The 16,264-nt window shown below is 38.5% G+C and overlaps 1 protein-coding gene and 1 pseudogene across 2 annotated transcripts in view; one reads left to right on the top strand and one right to left on the bottom strand.

Annotated features, from left to right (window-relative positions):
- WDR64 (WD repeat domain 64) overlaps window positions 1-16,264 on the top strand; it is a 137,715-nt gene that overhangs the window by 111,542 nt on the left and 9,909 nt on the right. For both annotated transcript variants that reach the window (XM_069545566.1, XM_069545565.1), the window contains 4 exons: window positions 2,911-2,969; window positions 5,980-6,089; window positions 10,308-10,496; window positions 13,365-13,470. In XM_069545566.1, coding sequence (XP_069401667.1) covers window positions 2,911-2,969; window positions 5,980-6,089; window positions 10,308-10,496; window positions 13,365-13,470 — 464 coding nt within the window. The remainder of the gene's footprint in view (window positions 1-2,910; window positions 2,970-5,979; window positions 6,090-10,307; window positions 10,497-13,364; window positions 13,471-16,264) is intronic.
- Window positions 1,064-2,653, bottom strand: LOC138416437 (protein-L-isoaspartate(D-aspartate) O-methyltransferase-like; annotated as a pseudogene).

Raw genomic sequence — 16,264 nt, 5'->3', positions numbered from 1 at the left:
CTTAAATTCAATTTTCTGCTGATGGGTGGGGCTGTATTCCTTCCTTGTAGTTTTGGCTAATGGCATAATGGTGACCTCCTGCAAAGGGACTTATGTCAGCACACCATGGCTCCATGAACTGCTTAGTTAGTGCCCCTGACCCCGCAGCAGGCCACTGTTGACCCACGCTCCGCCAGAGACTCCTGGACACTCACAGGCAAGACTGGCTTATTCTCTTGTGGGGTCGCTGCTCCTTTCTCCTAGGTCCTGGTGAGCATAAGGTTTTGCTGTGCCCTCCTATAGTCTGCTTTCCCAGTCCTGTAGGAGTTCTGTATAGGACTCCCACTCCCTTATTTGCATATTGGGAATAATGTAAAGATTTTATTTATAACCTTAAAAGGGTTATGTTGCATTAACCTTCATTCTAAAGGGAGTCATGCACGAGAAGAAAGGGATTATTTGTTCTTCATAGGGGACTTTTATTGTTATAACCAATATGAAAGTGAAAGTGAAGTCACTCAGTTGTGTCCAACTCTTTGCGACCCCATAGTCTGTAGCCTACCAGGCTCCTCTGTCCATGGGATTTTCCAGGCAATAGTACTGGAGTGGATTGCCATTTCCTTCTCCAGGGGATCTTCCCAACCTAGGGCTTGAATCCGGGTCTCCTGCAAGGTTGACAAGATGCTTTACCATCTGAGCCACCAGGGAAGTCCATAACCAATATAGTTGGTCTTAATTCTTTCATGTAACACTATTTTTTTTTTAATGCTTCCTTCCTATTTCCTCTCTTCTTTTGAATTAAGCCTAAGCTTTCTTTTTTTCTCTCAAGCTTAGCCTATACTTCTTTTTACCACAGCCAAACCTTATTATTTTCTAATGTAATCTTGAGATCTGCATCCAGATATTACTATTATACTATATTTAAATTTTATGTCTCCTCTTTTAAAACTAATTTTTCATTACAAAAGTTACCTTACAAAAGTCTCAATGTATTATTTTGTATTAACAATTGCCTGAGTCTTCTGGAGATTGTAGAAAATAATTATTTATGTTTGCATTCAATATTACCAGTAGATTTACAGCATTTATTTAAAGCTATCTTTATTTAAATGAACTTATCTACAAAATAGAAACAGACTCACAGAGACAGAAAACAAACTTACGGTTTCCAAATGGAGAGGTGGGGGAGGAGGGATAAATTAGGGTAAATTGGGGGCTTGAGATCATCAGATACAAACTACTATATATAAAACAGACAAGCAAGGTCCCACTGTAGATGTAGAGCACAGTACACAGTAATGGAGACAGTGACAGACTTTATTTTCTTGAGCTCCAAAATCACTGTGGATGCTGACTGCAGCCATGAAAGCAAAAGATGCTTGCTCCTTGGAAGAAAAGCTATGACAAACCTAGACAGTATATTCAAAAGCAAAGACATCACTTTACCGACAAAGGTCCATATAGTCAAAGTTCTATGGTTTTTTGAGTAGTCGAGTATGGATGTGCAACTGAACCATAAAGAAGGCTGAACACTGAAGACCTGATGCTTTTGAACTGGGGTGTTGGAGAAGACTCTTGAGAGAGTCCCTTGGACTGCAAGGAGATAAAAAACCAGTTAATCCGAAAGGAAATCAATCCTGAATATGCACTGGAAGGAGTGTTGCTGTAGCTGAAACTCCAATACTTTGGCCACCTGATGTGAAGACCCAACTCATTGGAAAAGACTCTGATGCTGTGAAAGATTGAAGGCAGGAGGAGAAGGGGACGACAGAGGATGAGATGGCTGGATGGCATTACTGATTCAATGGATGTAAGTCCGAGCAGACTCCAGGAGATTGTGAAGGACACACAGGGAAGCCTAGTGTGCTGCAGTCCATGAGGCTGCAAAGGGTCGGACACAACAGTGATTGAACAACAACTGTACAGCACAAGGAACTACATTTAACATCTTGCAGCAAACTATAATGGAAAATAATCTGGAAAAGGATATACATATATAACTGAATCACCTTTCTGTCCACATCACAATATTGTGAGATTTCATTTTGACACTGCCAACACGTAGCTTGCCACATTACTCCAATATCTAGTTTTCATCTGCAGACCACTTGTAATATCAATCTTCTGGCAGGCTTTAACTGGTCTATTAGTGCCTGGGGACACAGCTGGGTCTGTGGCTCCTACATGAACAGCACCATAAGGGGCTTCTTCAGCATACTCCATTTTCCACCCCCTACAAGCAGCTGCAGTCTCCCTGGAAACAAAAGCACTGGATCACCCTTTTGGACATCATTTACTGAATGGTTTAGTAGCTCTTTAATGTAATCAGTTCCTATGACTTTTCCACTAGACCCAACCATACATGCAAAACATGCAGTTTAAGGGTCCCACTTCCAGCTCCTACAGCTTTAGCTCCTTCATGCAGCAGATCGAACAGAAGTTCTAGTACATACGCATGCATATGTGGAGTACTAATTGTTGCTTGGAACCCCATAGACTGTGAAGAATCCATGTGAAGAATCCATATAAAGGTTGCATTTTGCATAGTGAGAGCAGTCTGAGGCCAACATGACTTCAAATACTTTGCCTTGAGGATTCCGTTTTTGTGGAGGTTGTGGATTAGCTCTGAGGGGCTGGCACCCCCAGATTTCCAGGCCATCGCTAAGAACACTCAGAGCAGGTACAGAACCAGTGCAGCAATGGTGCCCTGCGGTGTCTCCAAGAGGGAGGCAACCTCCCGCATGGTCATCACCCTGCTCGAGTCCCTGCTGTAGCTGCTGAGGCGGCACTACACCTCTCAGATACTATTTTATTTACCATTTTAAATGCTTGAATCAAAACAACTTGATCAAAACAAGTCTGAGTAGTATTAATAATTACTTAGACAAGAGAATATTTAATTTAAAAGTCCAATGTTTACATTTCATACAGAAGGACACGTTATCCTTTGCAGTATCAGTTCCTTCTTGGAATCACCTCATGATGAAAAGGTAAGAACTTCAGTTTTAGTTTAATTAATGAATCAAGACATTTACTGAGCATTTCTCTGTGCCAAATGCCACAAAAGATAGAAATACAGGACAAGACTACCTACTGTCAAGTCATATGTGATACTATTGAAACATAAGCTATATGACAAATACAGGAGAAAATAGGGGATGAATGAGTGAGTGAGCAAACAAGCCACTGGTCATTCTGCATCTACTTCATGTTTTGACTTATTTGTTAGAGTCTGCCCAGAGCTTAAGAGCATCATACATCAGGCAGTCCTCCACAGTCATTGCCTTTATCTTACACAACTTCATAGAAGGAAGTTTCATAACCTTTCCTAGAAGCCCCACCTGGTACCCAGACATTATTATTTTCAAGAAACTCTTCCCCTATAGTCTAAAATCATCCTTATGATTAAATATGTTATTCTATTTTTAGTGTTAATGCAATGTAAATGTCACCATCCTTAGTTGATAACCATTTAAATATGTACTTCCTGGGACTTCCCTGGCAGTCCAGTGGTTAAGATTCCATGCTTCCATTGCAAGTGGAGCGGGTTCAATCCCTGATTGGGGAACTAAGATACCAGATGCCTCGCAGCATGGCTAAAAAAAAAAAAATGCACTTCTTGTGTGTGTGTGTGGATATGCCAATATATCTACATATATTATAAAAATTCAAAACTAATCAAAGACTACAGCAAGGAAACACTATTTTATCATAGGCTTATTTCCCTGTAAGTTAATTCTTCAAATCCAAAAGCCAAATAGTAGCTTAAACAGAAATGTTGTTTTTGGATTACAGGTATTAATATTAATGCATAGATACATAGATTAGGATGGGATTCCTCGCAGAGTGTTTTAGAATGCTTATTGTTTCAAACATTATCTCATTTGATCTACAGAGTTTTTGTTTCCAAGAACCCTTTATAGCTTTTATAAAGTTCAGATACTTAGCTTCAGTATGACTATCTTCAGTTTGCAGAAGGGAAATCAGAAAGCAGCTTGCCTGGGATCACATCATAGTTAATGATGAAGACAGAGCCAGAATCGGGGTTCCTGTCCTCTAATCCAATTCTCTTTCCACATGTAACACTTACCACCAGCAAATGGAAAGCACTAAGTTTCAACTTACTCTATCAATTATATGGCATGCTGTGAGAGGAACAAAAACAACCATATGCTTGAATCATGTATGAGAAGAAGGTTATCTAATCGTTTTCTCTTACTTGTGATAATTATCAATATTCTCATATTAATTTTAGCAGATGAAAAATACAATTCAAAACCTTCATTTTCACAAGTGGACTTCCTACAAACTGGCAACTGAGACCTTTCAAAATTCAGAGAAAATATTTAAAACAAAGTAATGTGTTGATACTGAATTAGAATAATAGTGGGATTGATTTTTAAAAGCATTTTCACCAATTGAAATGAAGAGGATCTATTTTAATAACATGTCTAAATTCTTCCCTATCCAACCTGATTTCAACCTTCTCTTTATTTGAACAATGTGATTTTCCATTTTATATCTGGCTGCCTATTTATAAATGCACAATGGATTCTGGTCATAAAACATCTCATTATTACATACACTAATATGTACCATGCATTAAACAAGATTCAGTTATGGATTACAACTACAGTGAAAACTTAATAAGTCAGCCTATAAATCAGAGGTTAATCTGGTTCTCTTGAGACAATACTGTTTAAAAGATGATCTGTGGAATACCAATAGTCTAAGAGATACAGTAGGCAAAATCTATCTACACAAAGACAAATAGTATATCATGTTTGGGACACCTTTTGGCCAACCCAATACAATAGAACAACAGACAGTATCAATTGTGCATTATACACAATATAGATTAAGTATCCTTAGTGAAGGATACTGAAACTGGTTTCAAATGCATGTGCAGGTACTGCTTGTGTTTACTGGGTCATGAAGTAAAATGTATTTCTTACTATAGATATGGTCCATATTCATGAAATCCTTGCCTTAAGAGAATTCCGTTCCATGGCAGAGAAAGAACCTTTGGGCAACCAATGTTCTTGAAAAGCTTTGAGAAAATAAGTAGAAGGGTGTAGCTTTTACCCTAGTTCTTTAAGAATAGGGAACTGAATCAGAAGGTCAAGAAATATTGGAAGAATTACGCCTAACTTACTATGTTAAAGTCTAAATGAATTTGGGTCTCATAGAACTCTGAGCTGCCAGAATTCTATCTCCCACATAGATGACCAGCAAGAAGTAAGGACTTAGTCTGGGTTCATCAGTGACAGAGAGGGAACATGTTTTATGGGGATATAACTATAGAATAAGTCTCCCAATTGACAACTCTAGTCCACATGGTTTAAAAAGTTCTTCTGGAGCCAATTTAGAGGCTCTAAACTTGAGGATAAGTCACATACTGAAGTGTCAAGATGTCTTTGTGAGAGAATGAGCTGGGTCCAATCCTTTTGTTAATTCTTTGTGGTATGTAAGTAACATATATATCCTGCAATCATCACCAACAGCCCCCCTCCAAAACAAACAAAAAATTAGCCAGGAATCTCTGGATAAAACTTGGAAACAGGAAAAGTCTTCTTGCCAATCTCCCCTTTGGTCGTCTTCTTTTAACTCTGCTTTCTCCTGCTCCTGATTATATTATATGTAATATTACTATATTATATAGTCCCCCCACAACCCTTCTAAGGATTTTCTTTCATCTAGTCTTCTACTAGTTTTCAACTAAATGAATTGCTAATCCTCAGTTAAATAATAAGCTGCTAAAGGTGTAAGATATTTCCTGTCCCAGAGATATGCATAGATTAACAAATACCTAAAAATAGAATTTTTGGTACCTCAACAAGCAATAGAAAAGATAACTCTGGTGGGGATATCACTGTCTTGCACAGATGTCTACACCATTCATTCATTAGCTTAGCTCTTTAATGATTAATGTTTTTGTTCAAGATTGTATTTGGATCAGTATGTACTTTTTAAAAGATATGCTTTATTGTTGCTATCTAGAAATTCAAGCAGCTTCTTGCCTGGCGTGCTCATTCATTAGAAATTGTTCAAATAATCTATGTAGAAGAGAAACAAGTGGTACTCACTGCCTCCATCGATGGCTCAGTAAGGTATGGACCTTCATATTGTGAATTTAGGTTGTATGAGGTAAAGGATTTTAAGCTAAACTTTGAGTATATACCATTAGTGGAATCTTGATTAGCTGATTAAAACAAATAAAAGGTGGCACCAAAGGACTTTGAGAAGGTAGTCACTAATTTGTAATTTTCCACACTCAAGAAAATGAGATGCCATGCTCATCAACACTAAAAGGTATACTTTCAATACAAGTGTTCTTATAGACTTATTTCAAATCATTAAGCAATATGGATAGCTCAGAGAGATAGACCCAAGCCCAGGGAAGACTACAGGATACACAGGATGAGAAGTCATTACAAAATAAAGGAAAAAACAACTAATACTGAGAAAAGTGAAAGTGAAGTAATTGTTTCAATGAAAATGTAATTGACATTAAAGTCTACTTGTTTTTGTGGTTCTTTTCTTCCTTGGTTGCTCCTCTTACTTCAGAGGGGTGAGCACAGTGCTACATTTGGAGCAAACAGAGATGATTTACTAGGACTGTAATCAATTATAGTCTCTAGAAAGCCTCCCCTTAGTATCAGCTTTTTTAAAAAACCGAGGTTTTAGATAATATTACATTAGTTTCAGATATACAACAGAATGATTCAATATATGTATATATTGTAAAAGGATCACCTTAATAAGTCAACACTTGTCACCATACATAGTAAAAATTTTTTTTTCCTTCTAATGAGGACTTTAGAGATCTACTACTTCAGAATTAATAACTATAGTGGCCATGCTCTACCAAGCCTACTTGTTTTTAATTGCCTAGTGATGCTAGGTATACATACATAAAATGCTAAAAATACATACACACACACACACACACATATATATATATACACACACACACACAGAAGGAGAAAGGAAATTTCGTGACCATTCTTGAGACAAATTGCTACATATAATTCAAACCATATTTCAAAAAGATACATGCAAGCCAATGTTCATTGCAGCACTATTCACAATAGCCAGGACATGGAAGCAACCTAAATGTCCACTGTCAAATAAAGAAGATGTAGTACATATTTACAATAGACTATTACTCAGCCATTAAAGAGAATGAAATAATGCCTTTTGCAGCAGTATGGATGGATCTAAAGATTACCATACTAAGTAAAGTCACACATAGAAAGACAATACCATATGATATCACTTAAATGCAGCATCTTAAAAAAAATGATACAAATGAGCTTATTCACAAAACAGAAACAGACTCACAGACTTAGAGAATGAATTTTTGGTTACCAGGGAGATGGGATAAATTGGGAATTTGCCATTGACATGTACATACTGCTCTATTCAAAATAGATAACCAACAAGGACCTAGTATACTGCACAAGGAACTAAGCCCAATACTCTGTAATAACCTGGGGAAAGAATTTGGAAAAGAATATATACATGTTCATGTATAACTGAATCACTCTGTTTTACACCTGAAACCAACACAACTTTTTTAATCAACTATACTTTAATATAAAATGCAAGCTTAAAAAATTACATTAAAAATCATGATAATAAATTGGCCTCTTAAGGGCATAAAAGTAGGTAAGCTCAAGGGAGATAAAGAGGTTTCAAAGGGTTTTCAAGAGTTTAAACATAATGAAGATGAAAAGGAAGAAATATTTTATGTTGTGTGAATGACCATGGTCTGAAATTCAGAAGACCCTAGCTAGCTATATGAGCTTGAGCCTGGTGATTCAGACAGGGACAAGACCATATAGCAATGTAGCAGACACTGTTCAGGATTTGGATCTTCATCTTGAAATAAATAGCCACCAAAAAATATTAAGTGGGTGAGTAACATAATTAATAGAGCTTATATATGGCTCAGACAGTAAAGAATCTGCCTGCAATGCGAGAGCCCTGGGTTCGATCCCTGGATCGGAAAGATCCCCTGGAGAAGGGAATGGCTATCCACTCCAGTATTCTTGCCTGGAGAATTCCATGGGCAGAGGAGTTGAGCGACTAACACTCATTTAATTTGAGATATGTTTTAAAAGTAATAATGTGTGAGGTGTGGATTTTGGAGCAGCAAAATTGGGAGCACAAAGACCAGTTAGATGTCACTGGTGAATACAGTGGTGTGAACTCAGGGAGTGGTTACAGTGGTAGGAATAAATATTTTGGATTTGAGAACTATTCAGGAGGCAAAATCCAGAAGACATAAACTTTAACTGAAAGAGAAGGTAAGAGATAGATGTCAAATGATTCCAGGCATTATAAAACTAGATGAATACTAGTGTCATTCATTGAGAAAAGAAGCACTAAAAAAGGAAAACATTTAAAACATGGAAAGATGAAAATCTTCAGAAATACTGAGTTAAAGATAAATCTTTAAGATAAGATCTTATTTGAGGGCAAACAGAGCTGCTTTCTCTGTCAAAGAGATCGGTTGTTTTATTCATAGGAAAAATGAACTGACATGAAAATTACATTTAATTATTATAGATGTTTTCCAAAACTCTCTCCCTTGAGTCTCTGCTCCAGCTTATTTTCAGTGGTCATCAGAAGTGTTAATTGGGCATTATAATACACACATACACACACTCCCCACACGTTACATGTGTGCACACCTCTATCGTTTATAAGCTTTTCCTGCTCAAACCAGTTATCTATAGCATGGAGGAATTACTTAACAATTTCTTCAAGTGAAGCTATCCCTAAATACTCAGTTCAAAAAACTTAGCTCTATTTAACAGCTATCTCAGAATACAGTTCTTTTCACAAATAAGTCTTTCTGCTAATACTCACTGCCACTTCCTAGGTCTAAGTGAAAATCACTCAGTTGTGTCTGACTCTTTGCAACCCCATGGACTGCATGTAGTGCCTCAGGCTCATCTGTCCATGGAATTCTCCAGGCAAGAATACTGGAGGAGGTTACCATGCCCATCTCCAGGGGATCTTCCCAACCCAGGGTTTGAACCCAGGTCTCCCGCACTGCAGGCAGATTCTTTACCAACTGAGCCACCAGGGAAGCATTTAACACTCTAAATCTTGTTTGTCAAAAAGATTGATTTTATCATAGGAAAAAGCACAATAAAGGCTTAGTTTTGGGACAGAGGCTAGAGAGGGGTAAAGATCCAAATCTATATCTGACTCCTAGAAAACCAGGCTGAGAGATGGGATTAGTCATTTGGGAACATTGCACATAAAGCAGGAAACACCAGAAAACAAGAAGACCAAAAATTACTTCAGTCCTTGCCTCCAGCAGAATGAATGTAGAGTTGTCCTGAAGCCAGTCCCTCATCTGTCTAACTTCTGCGTTGAGAAGGCTTGTCAATTCCACTTTAGTCAGATCTCTGGGAAGTCCATAAAAACATCTACGTAGCACTGGGGAATTAAAGTATGAAAGGAAGGGTACATTTCCAGGCCACTGTAAGGTGTGAGGACCCCTGACTGGATTCCCCTGTTTTACCTCCTCCTCAGTGCCTACCTCTTCGAACTGGGATACTACCTAGACTTTGTAGAATCTACTCTTAGTCCATTTAGATTATTCTCCTCCTGGGTCTTTGAGGTAGGCACATTATGATTGTTTCCATCACTTGCTATTTTGAGCTTGAAATCAAGACATAAGTGGAAGATCTGTCGGACATTATTTTATTTGTGTCTTATTTCCATAAGACATAGGGTACATACTCTTACTAATGACATTCTGTATGACTTTAAACCATGTGGGTTATTTAGAAGGACCTCTTGGAGTGAAATAATGCATATATATAAAGAATCACTTCTTTTGCCACCTTATTGAAGAACTCAGTTGTAAAAAATAGTATGGCGTTTCCAAAATAGTAGAAAATGCAGATGGCAGTTGAAATGATTTTGGTAAGAGTGAAACCATTAGTAGATGTCTCCTCCCATAAGTTCTGTTGATGCTGATACAGAAATTAGACAGCTGATACAGAAATTAGACAGTTGAATGAGCACTACTATTTTGGGAAAAATCCATTTCTAGTCTTCTGAGTTTAATAAGTGGTTATCATAAGTATAGATTTAAAATGACATTTCCAAAATTGTTGTAGATTAGAATTCCAACTAGTAAAAATGTTTAAGTTATGATTAGCTCCACATATTTAATAGGTAGGGTTCTGGACTCGAGTTTAAAATCCCTGCTGGGCCAAGAAAAATCTACATAAGTGACCTAAACAGAGTAACTTCCACTGAACTCCAGTTACTTTCTTCTCCCTACCTTTGCCTTTCCCCAGGCTCTGGCATGCCCTCAATGGTCATTACTGTGGATATTTTGGACAGCGCAGGACCTTTGAACTATCACAGACAAGTGATTTTATTTTGCCTTGTGATGTTACTGAATATCCCATAGAAATAAAAGAAGAAAGCAAATTCACAGAGAAGAAGCTAACATATGAATATCCTCTGGTATTTGACCGACAAAGGTAAGAGCATTTGGTATTCTTTAGGTGAGCAGATGAAATTAAACTATATGATACTGTCACACTGTGGTGAACATGGAGAATTCAAAGATGAAAAGCCCAGAACTTTTCAGTAACTTTGCAACTGAGGGAAAGGGAGAAATAAGTAAACAAAAGCTATAATTTGGTATAATAGTACCTCTAGGAACATGAGTTCTTAAAATGACCACAGAAAGGCAGACAGGATTTAACTGAACAAAGATCAAGGAACTGCCTAAGCATACACACTAAATAGTGAAAGACCATGTTATAGTCTTTCAAGGCTTGGAGTCCAGGGAGCAAGTAGTGAGGATATAATATCTTGCATAATATAAAGCAAGAAAAGTCTATAGGGGCCAAAGCATAATAAGACTTTTAAGGCCCAACATAAGGATTTTTAACTACAGAAATCACTATGATACAATACATAAGGAGAAGAGGAGGTCTGAAGAAAAAGATGGTGAATTTGGTTTTGGACAGGTTTAAGTCCGAGATGTTTGCGGGACTTCCAAGTGGAGATATTTAATGAGCAGACAGATCTGTCTAGAGCTCCCCAAAGAGGTCAGACCTATAGGTAAAAGTTTTGGTGTCATCAGTTCAGTTCAGTTCAGTTCAGTCGCTCAGTCGTGTCCGACTCTTTGCGACCCCATGAATCGCAGCACGCCAGGCCTCCCTGTCCATCACCAACTCCCGGAGTTCACCCAGACTCACGTCGATCGAGTCCGTGATGCCATCCAGCCATCTCATCCTCTGTCGTCCCCTTCTCCTCCTGCCCCCAATCCCTCCCAGCATCAGAGTCTTTCAGCATAGTAGTATTTTCAATCTGGATAAGTCACTCAGGTCCGGTATACAGAATGAGCAGAAACAGAAAACTGAGGAAGAAATCAAGAAATAGCCTGTAAAGAGCAGACCAAAGAAATCAGTGAAAACCATTAAGAAGGAATAGCCAATAGGTTGAAAGGAAAGCCAGAAACAAATGGGGCGATGGAAATCAAGGGATGAGAGGAAGAAAAGTGAGAGGACATATTTGTAGAATGTGGCGGAGAAATCACATAGAACAACAGAAAAGTAAACAGTGGATCCAGCATGTCTGTCAGCTGAAAGGTCACTAATGATTCTAAGTTTCAAAGAGTGATGGGTAAAAATTGCATCATCATGGCTGAGAAATAAATGGGAGCTGTGAGGTGATGACAGCATAGGTTAGTTTGCTAGGAAGTCAAATAGCTGTAGGACTGAAGAAGAGTTTGTTTCATGAGTTTGCTTGTTTGTGAGGGAGACTTGAGCATGCTTATAGGCATAGGGGATGGAGAACAGTCCCCAGTAAAGAATGAAATACTGGTGAAAAGTTGTTTTATGCTTTTGCAAAGCTCAGTCCTGGTTTTGACTGCAGCTGAATATTTGTCATAATGGAAGTGACTAGTGCTCACCTGAGCTTTCAACATCAGCAAAGCCCAGCCCTAAATGGTAGATGTCTAAATATCTAGCCCTCATAGGACTAGAATACCTAGACTGGTAATATCCAGCAGATCACTCCAGTATTCTTGGCCTTCACTGGTAGCTCAGCTGATAAAGAATCTGCCTGCAAGGCAGGAAATCTGGGTTCAACCCCCTGGTTGGAAAGATCCCCTGGAGAAGGGAACAGCTACCCACTCCAGTATTCTGGACTGGAGAATTCCTAGACTATCCATGGGGTCAGAAAGAGTCAGACACAACTGAATGACTTTCACTCATTCACACACTCACTTAAAACTGGAATAACTGACAAGATGAGTCCAAAGTGGAAAGAATCAGAGAAGAGTGTCTAAGATAGAGTCTTTTAGGGAAATCCTGAGTAAGTCAAGGCTGAGGAGACACAACGCCATCATCTAGTCCAAAAGTCAGTAGAACAGTTGTAAACAGGAATTGAAGCTAAGAGTCATAAGCCACACAGAACTTGGTTCAAAACAGAAACAGTTGGGGAACAATTAACGAGGGTTCCAAATGATTGCCAAACCACACGGAAGTGTTCAAGGCTTGTCTTAGCTGGGCAGTAAGGAGTACTGGGGGAAAATCTGGCTAAAATGTAACAAGTGTGATAGTAAAGCCAAGATTCATCAGGATATGGCCAAGTTCACCAGGCAAAGTTGATGAATCTCCTTGGGTAATTGCTGAGTCTTGAGAATCCATGTATCTTAGTACTTAAAACACTATATTCTGATTTGTTAATATGCATCTTATTTACCATTCTCTTGAGTTCCTTGAAGACTAGGAGCATGTTTTATATATCTTTATATATCCAGTTCTTATTTCAGTGCTTAGCACATAGTAGGCACTCAAAAGATACTGTGGAACAAATAAAGAATGATTAATGGAGAACTTTACAAGCAGAGGCAACAGATATAAATGATAGATACAAAGTATGAAACAATATGATATATTTGGGATACGTTAAAGTAGGATATATGTTTACATTTAGAATACATACATTTACATTTTTAATACTTAGTTATGACTTTTAAAATATATACATGAGTAAGTTTTAACTATAGTGGAAGTTTGACCTGAGTCACAAAAAATCAAACATTAGTTTTATACCAGAGATTTCTGTTTTTGTTTTCCTCCCCCCCACCCCAATGGCTATTAATGAAGTTAACTTCATGGAATGTTGAGGTTCAGTAGAAATCTTGGTGATTTCTTTGGAGGGAACTGGAAAGTAAAATAAGAGTTAAGTGCAAAGGTCACATCATTAGGACTGGTGCCATGGGAGCCAGAGAATTTGGAGGCCCAGACAAAGGACATGATGGATACTTGTTGAGTAGGCATAGGTATGTCCTTAACCATGTTTTTAATATGTGTGTGTATCTTTATATGCAGATGGCAAAAAATGAGCTCAATGTCTTTGCTCTTCAGACGTACACCTCCTAAGGCTTTTGAAGTGGAACATGATTTTAAGTTTTTCAAGTCTCTTTCTTCTCCTAAGGTAGCTTTAAAAAACAAACAAAAAAATCACTTTGCTTTTGTTTTTCTGAATTTAATATGTCCAGTGTATTAGTTTCCTATTGCTGCTGCTACAAGTCAATAGAAACTTGGTGGTTTAAACCATACAAGTTAGTTATTTCACAGTTCTGTAGAAGTCTGACTTGCGCCTCACTGGTGTCGCCAGAGTTGTGCCTCCTTCCGGAGCCTCTAGACAGAATCTCATATTCCCTAGTTTGTGGTTCTCTTCCTTTGCCTTCAAAGCCAGAAAATCCTATTCTTCTGTGATCTCATCTCTCTGAACAGTTGGAAATGTTCTCTGCTTTTAAAAATTCCTGTGGCTAGATTGGGCCCACTTGCCAAATGAAGCAATATATTCACAGATTTGGGGTGGGAGGAATACTGTGTGAATATCATTGGTGGCCATTATTCTGCCTATCACAGATAGAAAAACTTCTCTTCATGCAGAATAGGAGAGAAATGTACACTGATTTATTCTATTTCAATTTCTAAAACTTCTAAAAAATGAATATAGCCCATGGGCCTTTAGGCTAAGGTCTAAATGCTTTCAAGTTGTGGTGCTGGAGAAGACTCTTGAGAGTCCCTTGGACTGCAAGGAGATCAAACCAGTTAATCCTAAAGGAAATCAACCCTGAATATTCATTGGAAGGACTGATGCTAAAGCCACCTGATGCAGAGTCAACTCAGTGAAAAAGACCTGATGCTGGGAAAGACTGAAGGTAAAAGGAGAAGAGGGTGTCAGAAGATGAGCTGGTTAGATAGCATCACCAACTTGATGGACATGAATTTGAGCAAACTCTGGGAGATGGTAAAGGACAGGTAGCCTGGCGTGCTGCAGTCCCTGTGGTCACAAAGTATAGGACACAACTTAGTGACTGAACATCATCACCACCAACAACTGGCATTAATTAGTTAAAATGGATGTCTTCAAGATCTTGCACAATACAAACCAAATTTACCTCTGATTAAAAGTTATCTCTCTTTTCTAACCTATAGTTGTCTGACCCTCTATGCTGCTGCTACTAAGTCGCTTCAGTCGTGTCCGACTCTGTGTGACCCCATAGACGGCAGCCCACCAGGCTCCCCCATCCCTGGGATTCTCCATGCAAGAACACTGGCGTGGGTTGCCATTTCCTTCTCCAATGCATGAAGGTGAAAAGAGAAAGTAAAGTCGCTCAGTCATGTCCGACTCTTAGTGACCCCATGGACTGTAGCCTACCAGCTCCTCTGTCCATGGGATTTTCTAGGCAAGAACACTGGAGTGGGTTGCCATTTCCTTCTCCAATCTGACCCTCTATAAATCAGACTAATTGTTTTTTTCTGAACATTTCTCTCAGTCTCCTATCCCTACAGTCCACCTGGGCTACCCCTGCCATATCCATCATCTCTCTCTGTCAAAGTCCATCCTACTTTGCCACTGACAAAGTATTAGTATCCAGTATAGGAAAAAAATCAATAATCAGAAAAGATGGTCCAGTTTAAAAAATGGTCAAATACTTGGATACCACACAAAAGGAAAAAAAAAAAAAACAACAATAAGTAACTGAAAAGATGCTCGGCCTCATTAGTAATCATGGAAACACACATCAATAATACCATAAGGTAGCATTTTATAGCCACCAGATTGGCAAATATCAAAAAGTCTGACAATCGGTGGGCATTTAGAACAATCAGAACACTAATCTGCTGGTGGAAGTAGTATAAATTGCTAGAATCACTTTGGGAAATTATGTGACAGGCATTATCTAGTAAATTGAAAATAGGCATACTCTACTAAGTATCAACAGAAATTCCTAAACATGTGTTTAGGAGGCAGGAACAAGACAGCTCCTAGCAGTACTATTTGTAACAGCAAAAATCTGAAAGCAGCCTAAATGCTCATCAATAGTATAACTGGTAACTACATTATGGCCTATTTATAAATTAAAATACTATGGAGCAGTAAAAATGAATGAACTGGAATAACACTTCCCTACACAGATGGATGTTTGAAACATACTACTCAATATGACAAGTTGTGCGTAAGAATATATATATAGTCATTTCTTTTTGATAAAAATAGAGGAAAGGTAAAAGTAAATAAAATATTGTTTTGGCAAAAAGTTAAATAAAAGGTAAAATTATATAAACAAAAGCAAGAGAATTAAGAACACAACATTCAGATGGTCATTATGTTCAAGAGAAGATGAAGAGGACTGGGCACAGGACACTGACAACCTCAAGTTGAGGACATTGTTCCAGTTTATAAAACGGAAATATGTCATTTTTCACAGCATCAACTTCATGTTCAATAAGTATTTTACACTTTCCAAATGAAATCATTTTATAAGCCCTCGCTTTCTGTCCAAAAGGAACTCGGATAGCTTCACCCAGAAGACAGGGTGACAGGCAAGAAAGAGTTTGGCAGTGGAATGTAACAGACTTCAGTTTAATCTTCAGTTCAGTTCAGTCACTCAGTCGTGTCTGACTCTTTGTGACCCCATGAATCGCAGCACGCCAGGCCTCCCTGTCCATCACCAACTTGCGGAGTTCACTCAGACTCACGTCCATCGAGTCCGTGATGCCATCCAGCCATCTCATCCTCTGTCGTCCCCTTCTCCTCCTGCCCCCAATCCCTCCCAGCATCAGAGTCTTTTCCAGTGAGTCAACTCTTCGCATGAGGTGGCCAAAGTACTGGAGTTTCAGCTTTAGCATCATTCCTTCCAAGGAAATCCCAGGGCTGATCTCCTTCAGAATGGACTGGTTGGATCTCCTTGCAGTCCAAGGGACTCTCAAGA

This window comes from Ovis canadensis, chromosome 12 (assembly GCF_042477335.2).
Source record: "Ovis canadensis isolate MfBH-ARS-UI-01 breed Bighorn chromosome 12, ARS-UI_OviCan_v2, whole genome shotgun sequence".
NCBI classification, from domain to species: domain Eukaryota; kingdom Metazoa; phylum Chordata; class Mammalia; order Artiodactyla; family Bovidae; genus Ovis; species Ovis canadensis.
The sequence above is the reverse complement of the archived record's forward strand: the minus strand, read 5'-3'. Positions and strand labels throughout refer to the sequence as shown.